Source organism: Oculina patagonica, chromosome 5 (assembly GCF_052425735.1).
Source record: "Oculina patagonica isolate OP01 chromosome 5, crgOcupat, whole genome shotgun sequence".
In the NCBI taxonomy this organism is placed as follows: Eukaryota; Metazoa; Cnidaria; class Anthozoa; order Scleractinia; family Oculinidae; genus Oculina; species Oculina patagonica.
The window spans coordinates 14,936,249-14,953,934 of NC_135762.1; the positions used below are offsets into that span (position 1 = coordinate 14,936,249).

Here is a 17,686-nt window from a genome sequence, read left to right on the forward strand (position 1 = left end):
GCTGGTTGCTGTCGGCTCGGCTAAATAAATTTGGTAAATTTCATGATAAGCTTAGTAGCCATTCTGGTTTATACCTAAACTTTTGTGAAACGGCAAGGTTAACAGCAGAATTTTGAATATGGTTCAGAGTTAAAAGTCAGGAAACAAACTCACAACATGCCGATTTACCAAGCGTACGAATTAGTTCACCGAGAGGGCTCCGCGATTATAAAGCACACGACAGTACCGATAAATTATTTCTGGATGTATTCCTCGTTTATCCCGGGATAGCAGCCAAAGAAAAACGGATTGTGACCGAAATGAACGTAAATCTTCCAAGCTACTTGTTGAGTTTAAAGCCCCAGGGGGGGTACTCCGACTTGTAAATGACGGGGATGATCGAATGAAGGCAAAACTCAGGACCCAAAAAAATCCCTAAGTCTTTTGACATTACCCAAAAAAATCCCTGGACCAAAAATAACCTCTAAAAAATTCCTTGTCAAATTACCCCTAAATTGCCAGGAGGGGCAATAACGTTTGTGTTTGATTATTCATCATATTCATCATATTCAAGGAGGCAGCGTGGCCGAGTGGTTAGAGCGTCGGACTTGTAATCCGGAGGTCGCGGGTTCAAGTCCCGTTATGACCACTAGCTGGTGTTGTTCTCGGTAGTCCCGAGTTCAACTCCTTGGCTGCGTTTGTAAATAGCCAACTGGTCTGCCTCCTGCTAGTTGGGATTTTTAACCATGTTATGTTCATTTACAATATTTGTTTCGCATTGGCCCTGAAAAACCCCATTGGGGGAGTGGTCAATTAAGTATATTATTATTATTATTATTATTATTATTATTATTATTATTATTATTATTATTATTATTATTATTATTATTATTATCATAAATACGCCAAGGCCGTGCCACGGCACTTTAGTTTGTTTTTTATACCCTAAAAGATCCCCTATTTGAATCAAGTCACCCAAAAAAATACTTGCCAAATCTTCTTACCCAAAAAAATCCCAGAATCGAAAATTTCAAACCCAAAAAAATCCTTCGATCATCCCCGTCATTTACAAGCCGGAGTACCCCCCTGGGTTTAAAGCAAAGACGATCAAAGACAAAATCCCGTTACGAAAACAAGGTAAGCTAAGCTTATTATTAATGTTCCTTTTTTAACAGATTAGAAAAGTTTCTGTTATTTAGATAACAAGCATTCCGTCTAATAGCACTCGTTCGTGTAACCTGTATGTCAGAACAAGGGCATACAACCTTATTTAAATTCGTTTTGTCTTAAACACGAGTTGTATTCAAAGCAGACAGCTTCTACTGCGATAAATTTGTTTATCCTGTAATTGAATCACCGAAGTAGGAGGAACACAGCACTTTAAAACGTTGGAAAGAGCAAATTTCCAGTTACACTACAAGATCAAAATTTACAAGTGTATTTGCAAATTTGTAAGAATGTGTTCGAGTCAGACACAATAGGGGACATTGCTAGGAGTAGCTGACAGCCTTAGCGAAATATAGTTTTCTCAATGACCTATGCTATTTTTTACTCAGAACTTTGCTTAGTTTTCCTTATTTTAGTGAGTGAAAATGTTTTGTGAAAGTTTTGTATTTATAATCTGATAACAGCCGTTCTGGGAATAAATTGATAATTTTATTCATATTTTTTTCAGGCATAGACAATCGATAAACCGATAATCAATAACAACCCATAGCAATCGATATCAATCTTTGTTATTATTATTATTATTATTATTATTATTATTATTATTATTATTATTATTATTATTATTATTTGTATTGTTTTACTTAATACTAACGCCATCTAATATCTTTAAGGTAATTCCCTAGAAATAGAACTGCTCATACATTTCCAACTAAACTTTGCCAGTTGTTTGTTTACCTTAAGGGAAGTTAAATTTTGAAATAAAAAAGGGGGTCACCGTATTCGTTTAGGAGCAGGAAGACCTTGTAGTTACCATATAATTCCTTATATTTCCTTTATATTTTTTTGCGAGTACTGCTGAAAGTGCATCTTTTCGGTGATAATGTATTATTCTGCCATAGAAATTGATCTGTATTTATTTTATAGAAAGAATTTGATCGCTACTTTCGAACTAACAGAAAAAATGATCTACGTCACCGAACTCGTTTACGAGATCAAAGATCTCTTCGAGATATCGACTTTTTTTGCATGAAGTTAGTATGAGTAGAAGGTTTATCCTGGGCATTGTTGTTCGAACATATCATGGAAGAATTCAAACGTCTTTCAGTTCAAGTATTTTTTTATTTTCGCGGAGTAAATGCTGTACTTGTCAGTCGCGACGGCTGGGTGCTTCTCATATACTTTGTGCGACTCATATACTTTGGCTTGGTTAAAAAAGGTAAACTTTGACGTTTGCCTTTAACATGTTTAATCGAAATAGTTGTTTCCTTTCGAGTTAGAAAGATTTCTACTCGGCTTAATGCAGAAAAATAACGCCTGATCGCAGGTTAGGTTACGAACGACAGAGTTACCTTTTGTCTCGTCACGCAATCTTAACCCCACATTGAGAAGTAAATTTTCGTTTGGATATTACCAAAAGCCGCTTCTCCTCGTTATTCTTTACCTTACGGCTACACATCCCATTTCTAACGACTACATTTCTAGCAAAACAGTTGCTGTTTATTTTTCTAATGGCGATGCATTAACTTCTGAACGGAAGAAACGTTTAACGTTTACTGCTTCCACCGGAAGTAATTTCACAACAGGCTACAAAACCGACACTTAAAAGAAGACCACCAGCTGCAAGTCTACAATGTACACGACCAGTTTTCTGTTTTAAAGAAATGCCGCACGAAGTTGGACTGTTTAATTTACGAAATGCTCTTTATTAGAAACATAAAGCCGAAACTTAACACGCAATCAGATTCTGTGCATGCTAAACTGTTTATTTAAAATCTTAATATGCTAATATATTATCACAACCTAGATCACTATATAAGCCTGAACTCCGTATTATAATTTTAACTTGATAATGATGACATGGCGTCATCGAAACGTCGTTCTATTTTCCTATCGCTTATTTTTCTTCTCAAATGTTTCACAAAACATTTTGTTATTCGAAAGCTACAAAAACACTTATAAATATCACTTAACACATTTATGATAAAGTAAGACTAAAACTGCAAGGGACCGCAAACGATATGCTGCATTCGTAGGATCACTGTCCGCGGTTGCAATCCGCAGCAATCCTGCTGATCGGTTCCAGTCGTGGTGGCCGCAAAGCCATCAGAGTGATCAGCCGCTTGCAGTTGTTTGGACATTTAATGATGTTGCAATTAGCGAAGCGCACTAATGACGTCACAGAATTTGACCCCCGGTGTGAGTCAAAATTCGGACAAACAAACCGCTCTGTAAAAGCAATGTATGGTTGGCGGGCACTTTGGAGGCATATTTAGCGATTGTTTCACAAAACCATGGCCAGATTGGCTCGGACTTCGGAAAGCCTTACCTGTGCAACGTAGAAAGCTCAAACCGTGGTTTGAAACAAAAGGTTTGTCAAACAGAGCGATTATTCAATAAATGTGTAAAATGTTTTACTCTCAGTTATTGAATGGATTATAAAGGCCCGATTTGCTGCCGGGATTTGCTGAAAGAAAACATTTATTTTTATGAGAAATGCAAAACGTTTACACTGTTCTTAGTGGCACATTTTCCAACACAACAGAGCTAACCTCAGATTTATGCCACCACAAAATTACACAAAGAAACGCTCGTCCGATCGGTCCCCTTGCCTGACCCGAATATTTAAAGAGGTCAATTTCGTTACACAATTATCGCGGCAAATACTATTTAATATACACTGTTCGAGCTCGGCAGCTGTACGTAGCTGCAGTCTGTAATAGTAATGGGGATAAATAATAGCTTTATTTAAATCAAACCCGCCGTCAATTCCATTAGAAAGGCGTTTGAATAGCATAATATTTTCGCCCTCTATTTATCATGTGTTCGTGTTGTAAAATAAAGGTTGAAAAGGTTTAAGTTCACTTTTACCGCGTAGATTCAAAGCCAAAGGAAAAATGAAGTAATGTTTAAAGCGCGAGCACAAGAGGCACTGTATTCAAAGTGTATTGTAGGTTATCATGTTTAAAATAAAAGTTTAAAAGGTTCTACAGTCGAAGCTCTCTTAACGGACACTCTCGTAAGCGGACAGCTCTACTTACGGCCACCTTGTTTGAAACCCCGTTTTAACTCCCATACAAACTCTGTATTTTTACATTCTCGTAAGCGGACATTCCCGTAACCGGCCGCGGACACTTTCAGAGATTACGACTTAGACTTTTTCTTTGTTTTTAAGCTCCCGTAAACGGACACCCGAAAGAAAATCCTACTTACAACCTCTGTATCCTGTTATTATCAATCAAATTTACGTCGCCGTTTGTGACAATGATTTTACAGTAATTACAGGACCACATTTTAGTGCTTGTTTTGTCGTCATCCACGTTGTGCGCGTCCGGTTATTGTTAGCTGGGCAAGCTCCCATAAGCGGCCATCTATCCCCTTCACCTCTAGTGGCCGCTTACGAGAACCATTCTCGTAAGCGGCCAGCTCCAGTTACGGACACTTTTTTCGCGTCCCGAGGGTGTCCGCTTACGAGAGCTTCGACTGTAGTTCACTTTATACCGCGTAAATTTGTAAAATAATTAGAAAAATCATCAAATCGGAGAAATAGGTAGAATCGCGTAGAACTCGGAGAATCGGAAAAATCGGAGAATAACAATCGGTAGAATCGTATAATCGGAAAAATCGGAGAATCGTGTAGAACTAGGAGAATCGGAAAAATCGGAGAACAGCAATCGGAAGAATCTGGAAGGGGTATAATCGGAAAAATCGGAGAATCGTGTAGAACTAGGAGAATCGGATAAATCGGAGAATAGCAATCGGAAGAATCGTATAATCGGAAAAATCGGAGAATCGTGTAAAACTAGGAGAATCGGAAAAATCGGAGAACAGCAATCGGAAGAATCGTATAATCGGAAAAATCGGAGAATCGTGTAAAACTAGGAGAATCGGAAAATCGGAGAATAGCAATCGGAAGAATCGTATAATCGGAAAAATCGGAGAATCGTGTAAAACTAGGAGAATCGGAAAAATAGGAGAAATCGGAAAATCGCAAAATAACAATCGGAAGAATCGTGTTGAACACGGAGAATAAGAATAATCGGAGAATCGGAAGACTTGTACGTCACAATTCATATTTTACTATTCTCCGATTTAGCCATAATCGCACTCTTCTGAAACAGATCGGATGGCCGGCGATCAGTGCCGTCAAATTCGGGAAGAATTCTGAACTTCTTGCAACCGACGATCTTTCCAGTGCCTAAATGAAGCAAACATACAAGTGCTATCCTTCGCAATTATATAATTCGATAGTAATTCGCTATCCGCCGCTTAAATTTCTCGGCAGCCTGAATAATTTTGCAGTGGAAATCAAGGTGTCATTACCGGATCTTCGACTAATAAATTCAATTTTGGGCCATTTTTTGGATACCTTCAATCTGTTTTTCACTTACTAAAGCCAAAAATGTTTGAAATCTATCATTTTTCGAGCCTTTCGAGAATCTCGGCCTCAAATTGTGCCTCTCTCGCCCTTTTTTTCTTGTCAAGAATGCGTCCCCTCCATACAAAGCCTTTGCCAAAACTAAAATTGTTGTCCGACTCACGACTCACTGTGGTGAAATCTATTTTTAGTAATAGTGCGCTTTACTAGATGATGTTGCAATTCTAAATTGTGCAACTCAGCAGAAATAATCAATTGTCACGAAATGAGTTCCCTTTGGTTAACTATTAGCAACGTTTTAGTGTGTTCGTGCGGGTAATGTTTGACCTCCTGACCTCTTTCAGTGCTTTGGCTAAATTAAAGGCACGGCGCCGCACAGTAAAATCTTTAGAAAAGCAGTCACTTGAGAAACACACTGAAGTCGTGTTTGCGTTAGTCACGGAGTGGACGTGACATGAATTTCCTTTACCACGTCATCTTTTGCTTTTTAAAACCACATGCCTAGCCGGAAAAATGCCTGCTTACGCATGCAAATATTTATTTTTTTTCCGAATGTTCAATAAAATAACCCAAACCAGTTCATTTAAAAGAAAGCCAAATCACGCCAAAATAAAGAGTAGACTATAAAGGCTATCCCATTGTGTTTCTCCGTTTAGCGTCTTCCGACAATCTTTTGGTAATTCCCCTGGCGCGATGACGTGTATCCCGTGCTTTGACACATTCTTGCTGAGCTTGCAACTTACGTTTCGATAACGTTTCGATTCTCAAAATACCGTAAACTCAAAACAAAAATTGGGATATCCAGAAAATAAGTCGTTGTTTTGCAATATTTAACACGTTCCGGGTAAATTGTACGACTTGTACTCGCTCCGAGCCAAACGCTTCAGAACACAACAATAAATATTTCACACAAACAGAGCGCAGAGTATTTTAACTTAAAATAGGTGAATGATTATTTATAGCTACAAGCGAGAGATCGCGTGACATGGGTCTGATGTAGTGGTAGTTTTAGATAGCTTGGACATGTCCAAGCGGTCTTTGTTTTCGCTATGTGATTTTAGGTTAAATTAATATTAGCGCCTAAAGACTTGTACTAGTAAAAATTGCGTTCTTAATCGTTTTAAACTTCGCGGCCTTCGAGCGCTGAACCCCTTACATTCTTAATTGGTTATGTGACGTAAGATTTGGGCTACTCACGTTTTTGATTCTTATATAATGTTTGTAAATTTGACAAGCCACGTTTTTTCTACAAGAACGGAAGTGCTGAAGCACAACTATAGAGTGACACTTTACAAGTCACGCGCTTTGATCACCCACAGCGGAAAGTATTCCCTTGAGAAATTAAAACAGTCCCTTGAGAGTTAACAAGAATGCAATCCCTTCCGGTTCAGATTTTAGCCCATGTAAACGCTATTCTACTTCTTTTTGCTTGTAAACAAGCAAAAAAAGTCGAAAAAATGATGATTTCTCTCTCGCGCGAGCCAAGCCGCATAGAAAAAAGCCACCATTTCGTTTATCTGCTAATTACGCGTAAAATTCTGCGCAGTAAGGATGCGCAATGCAATACTAGGGAATCACCTGAAAATGAATATACATTTACACCTCCAGGGGCTCCTTGGTATTAGTGATTGTTATTGATTACTTTCGATTGCTACTACCGAAACAGGTAGAACGCGAATTCAAAAACATTCGTAACAGTTGTTTTTGGCGCCAAACGGCAACGATCTGTGTCACGTGGCTGTGCTTGTCAAATGAAAAAGGTGAACGTACACAGTCACATTCCTAAACGTTTCATTCAACATTTGATGAAGCTTTCGGTGATGGTGTTCTCTGTAAACAGCAAAGGCAGGACATTTATATCAGGAAAACCAATCGATGACAGCCTAAGAGGCAGTATAATCGACATGATTATTGCTGATGGCGGCCTAGCGCGAATTCCAAAACATTCGTAACGGTTGTTTTTGGCACGAACAACGAAGTCAGAATGCAAAGGAATGTAACCATGTACATTTACCTTTTTCATTTGACAAGCAAAGCCAAAAAAAGCACTAATATGTTATGTGTAAAAAGATCATGAACTTTTTTTATGTTATAACAACCAAATTGATCAGTTATAATATAGGATAAGGACTTGGAAAAAAATTCCAGTTTGCCCTGTGGTCAACAAGCAGCTCTCAAATTTTGCTGGCCTAGGACAGTGCATGTGACACTGTGTATTAGCAAACTTGTGACTGTATGATTAACTTGTAGTCAGATGATCATGACATGCCTGGGCCTTTACCCATTATGCAAGCAGGCATGAAAAATTAATTGCTTGACAGGAAAATCTACTTGCCCCGGACAACCAGAGGGGAATTGTGGCTATTAGCATTGCTATCTTGACGGTTGTGACTGGTACAATTTTTTAATCCTTTCAAAGTTTTCCAGCCTAAAGCAGTGACTAATCAGATATTTTTGCCTGAATTATTTTTTCTACAAGAGTAGCAGGTTAGTTTTTGATCCTGAAATAAAAAAAAGTTTAAAATGTACCTGTCTGCAATGAGGAAAATATCATTTAAAGCAAATTTAAAATACATGTACATTCAAATGTACATCAAACATCAAGGTTTACGAGGTTAATTGAGTGACCGGTATTTAAATGGGGGGGAGGGAAAAAAGAAGGGGGGTCAAGCCTATTTCAGAGTGGCAAGGGGGGGGGGGCTAAAATATTTTATAAAGAAGTTTAGGGGGGATCAACAGTTTGAGGTGGGTAAAACAGTTAAATAGAAGAGTGCAAACACTATAAGTGAAACAGTGACGCTAAATTGTACAATTTTATGCTATAATTTCTACTGTTTTCTTTTGTTTAAACTCCACTATTATGTACAACTTTAGTGATTTGTATTTTACAGATTATACCGTTTGCACTCTAAACTCCATTGTTATCTCAAATTTTAGTTAAATAAAGAATCCAGACCTATCTGCTTTAATATCTGGTTTGACTGAAATTATTTCTTTTTACAAAATGATTATCACTGCAATAGCCCAAGAAGTAATAAAACATGATATAACAACAAGAAAGTAGTTCTTTTACACTTTAGGAAAATCATTGGAAAATAATTATACCTTATTGTTACTTATTTTCGCGGGAACTTAATTTCACGAAAATGGAACGGGCATATTTCGCGAGACTGAATTTTCGCGATTTTGCCAAAAATACGTAATTAACATAAAAAATACAATAGAAAACGTTTGAAATACATTTTCGCGGGTCTTAAATTTTGCGATTTTTTGAACATCGCGAAAATCGCGAAAAATAAGTCCGGCGAAAAAAAGTAACAATAAGGTATTTTGCATGGTTATTACATTTGTGTTCACCATGAGAGCATAATTTGTAAAAACTATCACTTTTCCAGAGTTAAGGAGTTAATAATTGAGGTATGTATGTTTACTATACACATAACTCATCCAAAATTTGCCCTATTGCTGGAAGAGTATCCAGAACAAGTGTGCAATTAAGATTGTATGTAACATGCATTTAATAATTTCTTAAGGCATATTAAGGGAGATATGAGGTGGGGGGGGGGGGGGGGGGGGTGTCATCACGTAAAATAATATTGAATAAAGAAGCGGGGGCCACTTGCTACTTACATGGCCTGGAGGGGGGGGCCTTACAGAAATTTTGATCTTTCCAACATATTTTTCCCTCCCCCTCCCCACCTCTACATAAATAATGACCGGTCCCTTAGGCAATAATAAGACTGTCATTGTCACCATTCCATCGTGTAGGGCCCCCATTTGGGGGAGGGTGGAAGCTACATGCAAAACGTTCCAGTTGTGTTATGTACAGCTGTAACATACCAGTTATGATGGGGGTATGGATATGTTCTAGAGCAACCCTTTCTTTGTTCTTGTTTAACTTTGAGAGTTGCGAGTGTATCTTTAGAAACAAGGTTATGCATAAACTACGAATGATGTTTTTGATTGATCGATTTTTTAACTCTTATTTGGTGCTGTTGTTCATGGTGAAAAGGGATACGTATCATATATAAAGAAAATAACATGAATAAAAAACAGTCTAAAAAATTATCAAGGGGAAATAACTGGGGAGCTCCGCTTTTAGGCTTGCCTAAATCTATATATTATGTTAATTAAAGCTTGGGCCGCCTCTGGTCTGAAAGAACACATAAAAGAAGTGGAAAATAAACAATCGCAAAAGTCAGCTTTGACTGAGCATTGTTGACGTTTTGAACCACTCTGTCTCCTGGGAATATTTCAAGATTTTACGCACAAATGCAAATATTGACGTAATCGACGCATTCTAGAAACATTTAAGATAAATATTTGAAGGAATCCGCTATAATAGTCGACGGCATGCACCTGCCACACGAGCATTTGAAATAAGTCCAATTTGTATATTTTCTCAATATGATCTATACTCTTTGTAATACTCTTATAACTTTCCCTGATGTAGGCTGAAGTTTTAGCCGAAACGTTGGGACTTTTAATCATTTAGAAAAATTTACGGAGATCAAAAAGGCTCACATCCTCGCTGGCTCCCTGCCAGCTTGCTTTGCTCGCTAACGTTAAACTTTCTTTTATACAAGAACTAATCTCGGACACTTGTACCTTAATAAGTAATATTCGTCCACAAATCAAGTCTGACAAGAAACTTTTATACCTTTCACTATAATAACCAACTAGTTCGGCATGTCGCTTAATTTCCTCTCCATGATCCAGTGCAAAATGGAGCATTTTTCTATTTACTATCTTCGCGTCTATGCTAAAATCTGCGCTGATAACCTTCGTAAGGATACCGCTGACTAGTCCAATAGCGAGTTCCAATGATTCAATAAAATCTTCCTTTGATAGATTACTACGAATTATTTCCTGGACCATCCGGTGCATTGCAAGAAAACTAATGTTTGGCCTTTGAAAGAGAGAAAATTTTGTTACGACGTCAATAATCTGGTATGCTGAAAGGGTACTTTTATCAGTTTGGAGGGTTGGATCTTTGGAAGCAATAAGGTCACAATCTATTAGATCTTCCATAATATTATCTGGTGCCATAAATGCAGCTGCTTGGACAAATCTGGTTGCCAACTTTCCGTGCGGGGATTTCTTGATATAATCAAAATTAATAAACCAGGTTGTTTGGACGTTCAAACGGGCTTCGCTGCATTCTTGTAAAGGTCTCGCCGACTTTTCACTTAACAACCGTCCTCGCTTTCTTTTGTACTCTTCAAGATACGTATTTATAGTGCACTGCAGGGTTTTGATATGGGCACTAGCTTGCTCTAATGCAAGAGGCAGAAAGCCAAGTTCCTCTGCTAGTTCACTTAAGATTTCGTCTTCGATACCAATTCGTTTAACGAGAAAACTCTTTGCGTCGTTTACAGAGAAAGACAATAATTCAACGCAGGAAGTCGGCTCTAGATCCATGCATTCACAAACTTCCCTTGGTTCACGTCTTGTCGTCATCAAGAGATGACCAATTGCTTGTCTTTTCCAGCGACCAGACAAAACCTTGCGCATTTCATCGGAGAACGTTAGTTGGTCTGCATTGTCAGTAACCATTAACCAAGGCTTCTTTTGATGGGAAATGTACGTTAGAACTTTCGAAAGCGTTAAATCAAATGTATTTGAATCTTCTATTACTCCCAAACTCAAAGCCAGGTCATTGATGGAGTTTCTAAACTTATTGTCATCCTCCATGGAAATCCAAAACACACCTCCCTCGTATTCAGGTTTTCGTTTCCATGCAAACTGAGCTGCCAAGGTGGTCTTTCCACATCCCCCGAGGCCGCAAATGGCTGATATCTTTAATCCCTTGTCACTTTCGAAGGGAAGGCACTCTTCAAGGATTTCTATTTCTTCTTTTCTTCCTGTAAACCACTTGTTTTGGTCTGGAGCATCAAACACCACTGGTCTGGAATCAACTGCAGGTGATACACCTTTTGTTAAGGTTTTACAGGTGGTCTCGACTTTTTGCAGTCTCTTGTCCATTTGTTCCTGGTTTTCCTTTTGTTCCTTGTCCTTCTTATTCATTTCTTCTTTCAACTCTTCCTGCTGATTCTCGAGTTTTTCCAGTCTCTTGATCACTTGATCCATCGCTCTGTCAAACTCAGCCCTGAATGAGTGAAAAGTATCACACAACTCCTTAATCTTCTCATCTGTCTTCCTTTGGTTATCATGCAATGAGTCGGACACTGTTTGCACTTTGTTTTGAATGAGACGAAGAAGAGTGTCATTGACCAGTTGACCAAGACATATCTCCAATCCTGTAGAACAGACAAAACAGTCAGGCATTTATTAAAGCAGAACAAATCAGCAGTAACCATCTAGACACCGCGGTAGCCAGCGTAGTAGAACGCCAAGCTACGCTGGCTAACACCGCGGCTGCCATTATGATTGTTTATCCTTACGTGCAGGCAAGAAACGTAAAGCTACAACTTAAACTTGTATCAATTTTTTAACATAACTATTACGATATTCGAGGTAAAGGTACGATATAAGATAAATGTTTGGTGAGCAAAGTAGTAAACCGTTAGGCTAATACTGCGTTCACATATTTTCTTTAGTTCCGATGGATTAAATATATAGCTAGCAGCTCACCTGCTAGTTTCTGTAAGTAATAATAAGGGTGTATTTATTGGTAACATTCGCGTGTGACGTCACATTTGCTCGTTGGAATTTTTTATTGTTCATTAGCTCGAAAACAATAAAAATTTCCAACGTGCAAATGCGACGGCTATACCGTACCTTGTGTCCTCCAGAGTTCGAGTTCGCCCAAGATTCTTGCTTCATCGGTAGACGTAAACTTCAGGTTTGTGACCAGGTTCTTCATGAGATCGAAGCAATCATTGTAATTTAATTCAGTCCATGCAGCAAAGTCACAATGTGCCCATTCATTCCGCACTTTAGTCCTCATATCCTCAGCAATTGGCTTCACAGTCATAAATGGTGGTGCGCCACAAAGGACAGCCAGAGCTGCTGAAGCGTCAAAGGAACTGTCAAATGCATTAAACTGTGCCATGTAAGGTTTCATAAACAGCTTAGCCAGAGACACTTCATCCTTCACACAGTAGTCATAGTTTGGTGCCTCGAGACCAGGGGTAGCATTATTGTCGATGCTTCTGTAGTTTAGTTTCACCGTGCTTGGTGCAATTGTTTTCAGGTGAGCTGCATATGTCTGCTTGTCTAATCCAAAGTTGCTTACCATGTGTTGGTAGAATGGCGTCATTTCGTTTTGAATCTTATCTCTGAGGCATGGAGTGAGGACATTTTGAAGTGCAATGCCCACCACTAACCACCGTCTCTGCTCCAAGGATGTCCCGGATGAGGAAGCCATATCTGTAATGTTATATCACTCCGCCGGGTTAAGTACGAGTTTGTTGTGTTTTTGGCTAGCCTATGAGGAAGGAAGTAATGTCTAAATGGCAATTCGTGAAAGAACCTTATTGCCACATATTTGCTGGTACCTTACGTTATACCAACATGGGAGGATCTATACAGGCTTTCCCTTCCCCGATTCCCACCCTTTTTCCCCCACCCGCCATCTCGCACTGATCACAAATCACTGTTTACACAGTTTGTTGAACTCAATCACGTCATTTCACTTTTTTTTCAAGTAATGTCATAAAAAAATAACTTGATGCTTAGTCTTCAAAATGTCACTGGGAGTCAACCTGTTATAGATACTATCAAAGCTCTATTAATTCCCCCTCTCTTTTAAGTATAAAAGTTATAATTTCCGCATAGACTGTCTACCGGGCCGGGGGGGGGGGGGAAGGCTACTGAAAAAAGTCCTGTGCAGGAAGGCTCCGCCCCGAGTTCCAACCCCTTACCATTTAACCCTCGGACGTACAAGGAAACTCACACCCCCATCATCATACAAGGGGGGGGGATGGAAACCCTCCCCAGGGTTTTCGTTTTATTAAGGCACAGCAAAATTATTTTGCACTGAGTAGAAAGCCCTTAGCATACTCTACAAGGTGACATAATTTTTGTTGACTGTGACGTCATAAGAGCCGCCATTTTGGATTAACCATCTTGGATTTCATCATTTTCTTAGAAAGTCATTAAAATCATGTAAAATCATGCCAGAATGCTTATGGAATGTGAAAATAAACAACTTACAATTCTGTTTCAAAAAATGGGAAAAAATAAAGAAAATTGTTAAAATTGACAATTTTTGGCCAGACCTGCCTGTAATTATGACGTTGCCATGGCAACGTCAAATATCATGGACACATGGTTGACATATCAAAATTTCCGTAAGGGATGAATGAACAAATACTGAAAGTTTCAGCATTGTAGAGTAAATCCTTTTATCAAAATTTCGAAAAAAAACCTTATGGGGGGTGGCATCCCCCGCCCCCTTGTACGTCCAAGGGTTAATATACCATTTTGACAGAAAGGGCACCCCTTTCATATACCTTAAACTGAAAAAAAGGTATCCCTTTCATATACCAAAAAGACATGACACATGCCTTAAACAGAAAGTCTTGATGCCATTTTAATGTAGCGTTTAATAAATTTAAACGATACAGCCATAAGACGCGTCTGTTCGAAACATTTTAATTGAAAGGCCTTTTAAATACTTGAATGACTGATATCTCTACCCTTTCATATACCTAAAATTGTGAAATCCCTACCCTTATATATACCTAAAGCATGAAAAAGGTACCCTTTTTGGGCGGAGCCTCCCCCTATAGGCCTTTATAGGGAGTACCACCCCCTCCCCAGGCCACCGGCTATTGTTTTATTTTGTGAAAATGCGTTACTAAACAGCACTAAACAATTAAACAGTCCTCCTAATGAAACAAGTTGTTGGACAAATAAAAATTAATTTGGAATCGAGTAGTGCTTCGGTTTACACAAATTATGTGCCTTAGCTCATTGCCTAGCATGCCCATACATGTGTATATATGAGGCAAGCAAATCATGTGGAATATAATTCATGATCAGCCTACAAAAAGATATTTGATGTCACTGACTCAGCACAAGGTATAAAATTAATTGTAGAAGACGTTAGGTTTGCCATACAAAAAACTGCGTGTTCTTGTGAAAGTAATAACCGACGTACACTAAAAAACTTGGATACTGAAAGTAACGGCTCAGTGATTCTGAACAAGTCGAACAACATTGCGTGAGTAACTTGTCACGCAACAAAATGCAGTATTGCAAGTTGAAGCAACATGTTGCGGGAAAGACATACGCGCAAAAACACTTGCAATGCAACATACAAAAAAAACAATTTACAACACTGCAATTTGCTCCAGCATGTCATTGAATAAGAATAGCATAATTATTCTATTGTGTCATGCCTCGTTATAAAGAGTGCCAACACGGTGGACCGAAGTGGCCCTGCATTCTGTAGTTGCTCCCACTGCAACACTGTTGCGAGACAAGTTGAACAAAATGTTGCCCGTGTTACTGGGCCTTAATTAAACTAGATTTTGAACTTAAAAAAAAAACGAAGAATAAATTACCACAATTCGAAATGATTAGCTACTGAAAACAGCATAAATAATATTAGCAACTTTTTAATTACAACACGTGTTACATTTTTACAAATGGGGGGGGGGGGGCTCCTGAAAAAAGTTTTGTGCAGGGAGGCTCCGTCCCGAGGTCCAACGCCTTACCCTTTAACCCTCGGACGTACAAGCAAACTCACACCCCCATCATCGTACAAGCCCTTTGCATACTCTACAAGATGGCATATTAAAATTTTTGTTGGCTGTGACCTCATATGTGATTACGTTACGTCATAAGAGCCGCCATCTTGGATCCGCCATCTTGGTTTTCACCATTTTCTTAGAAAGTCAGAAAATAACAAAATTTGATGTAAAATCATGCCAGAATGCTTATGGAATGTGAAAATAAACAAACCTTACAATTCTGTTTCAAAAAACTGGAAAAATAAAGAAAAATGTTAAAACTGAAGATTTTTGGCCAGACCTGCCTGTAATTATGATGTTGCCATGGCAATGTCAAATATAATGGACACATGGTTGACATATCAAAATTTCTGTAAGAGATGAATGAACAGCTACTTGAAAGGTTTTAGCATTGTAGAGTAAATCCTATTTTCAAAATTTCTAAAAAACCCTTATGGGGGGTGGCATCCCCCCCTTGTACGTCTGAGGGTTAATACACCATTTTGACAGAAAGGGCACCCGTTTCATATACCTTAAACTGAAAAAAGGTACCCCTTTATATACCAAAAAACATGACACATGCCTTAAACAAAAAAACTCGTTGTCAGTTTAATGCTGAGTGTTTAATAAATTTAAATGATACAGCCATAAGACGCATCTGTTCGAAACATTTTAATTGAAAGCCCTTTTAAATACCTGAATGACTGATATTTCTACCCTTTCATATACCTAAAATTGTGAAATCCCTACCCTTATATTAACTTAAAAAACTCATTAATAATTCATAAAGAAAATACAAAAGAAATTATTGTTTAATGAGTGTCTTTATATCTGATAAAGACACGGCTTAACTTTACGTCCAATTTTCTAGGCCAAAATAACCCCAAATCTAAATATTATTAGTGCAAGAATGAGTTGATCTACATCAGAAGATTTTTAAGCCGTTCAATAAATTCGCAGTTCATAAAACACCACTGCTCATTTATTAAACATTACCTAAAGCACAAAAAAGGTACCCTTTTTGGGGGGAGCCTTCCCCTATAGGCCTTTATAGGGTATTGTTTTCTTTTGTGAAAATATGTTACTAAACAGCACTTAACAATTAAACAGTCCTCCTACTGAAACAAGCTGTTGGAACAAAAAAATTGGAATCAAGTAGTGCTTCGGTTTACACAAATTATGTGTGTCAGCTCATTGCCTATACATGTATGTATGAGGCAAGCAAATTATGTGTAAAATAATTCATTCAGGCCCTACAAAAAGATATTTAATGTCACTGACTCGACACAAGGTAGAAAATTAATTGTAGAAGACGTTAATTGTTAGGTTTGCCATACAAAAAAATGCGTGTTCTTGTGAAAGTAATAACCGACGTACACTAAAAAACTTGGATACTGAAAGTAACGACTCAGTAATTCTGAACAAGTCGAACAACACTGTGTGAGTAACTTGTCACGCAACAAACTGCACTATTGCAAGTTGAAGCAAGCAACATGTTGCGGGAAAGACATACGCGTAACAACACTTGCAATGCAACATACAAAAAAAACATACAACACTGCAACAATGTTGCGAGACAAGTTGAACAAAATGTTGCTCGTGTTACTGGGCCTAATTAAACTAGATTTTGAACTAAAAAAAACGAAGAATAAATTACCACAAGTAGAAATTATTAGCTTCTGAAAACAACACAAATAATAGGCAACTTTCTTTCCAGCTATGAATCCTATGCCAGGACAACACGTGTTACATTTTCACAGTCTTCGTTTATCGCAGTTATAACAGAAATGGACTGAGTCAACAAATCAGTAAAGACAGTGTATGAAATGTACACATTAAAGACAACAGAACGAGCGCACTAAATTTTAACAGAGTCGTCTGAGCGGAAAATACTATTAGCTTAGAACCAGAACCGCGTAAAATCACCGCTAGGTAATCGTCTTCAATTAATTGAATCTCTTAATTAGCAGGAGCCATAAGTTATTAATACTAGCGTAAATTTTATTCGTTAACAACAGTTCACTCACCGATCGTCACTTGTACTTGATCAGCATATATAACTTCCGCTCGAAAGCACAAAAAAGAAAGTTTCACTCGAAACGAAGTTCTTATCCAGCTCAAATAATGCAGACCTCGCAAGCCAGGTATTATCAAGTTATTCCTGTTGATCTTGCTTCTGGTTCTTTACTTTCAAGTCCACGTAGAATTGAACTAAACCTAACACAGCGACAAAGCGAAAGTGATCTGCGAACGATTCGAGAATGTTCGTTCGTGATCGCGTGACTTTCAGTGTTGATCCGGGACTTTTGAGGGCGGAGCTCGTTCTTCGTGTCAAAATAAGGCTCTTGCTCAACTCAAATCTCACAAGCCAGGTATTATCTGTTTTTTTTTTCTGTCGATCTTTCTTGTATTTCTTTGCTTTCAAGACCTTGTAGAATTGAACTGGTGAAAAAGCGAAAGTGATCTGCGAACGATTCGAGAATGTTTGGTTCGTTCGTGATCGCGTGACTATCAGTATTGA

The 17,686-nt window shown here is 38.3% G+C and overlaps 1 protein-coding gene and 1 non-coding gene across 2 annotated transcripts; one reads left to right on the forward strand and one right to left on the reverse strand.

Moving 5' to 3' along the window:
• The first annotated feature begins 559 nt into the window (after positions 1–559).
• Positions 560–628, forward strand: Trnat-ugu (transfer RNA threonine (anticodon UGU)). The gene has a single exon. It is a non-coding gene; the product is annotated as a tRNA-Thr (tRNA).
• A 7,545-nt stretch (positions 629–8,173) lies between these two features.
• Positions 8,174–17,436, reverse strand: LOC144655650 (uncharacterized). Its single transcript, XM_078515943.1, has 3 exons — positions 17,193–17,436; positions 12,266–12,914; positions 8,174–11,784 (listed from the first exon to the last, which is right to left on the reverse strand). Exons 2-3 carry the CDS (start codon positions 12,852–12,854, stop codon positions 10,016–10,018), a joined length of 2,358 nt encoding a protein of 785 aa, XP_078372069.1. The 5' UTR covers positions 12,855–12,914; positions 17,193–17,436; the 3' UTR covers positions 8,174–10,015.
• Between the last annotated feature and the right edge of the window lie 250 nt (positions 17,437–17,686).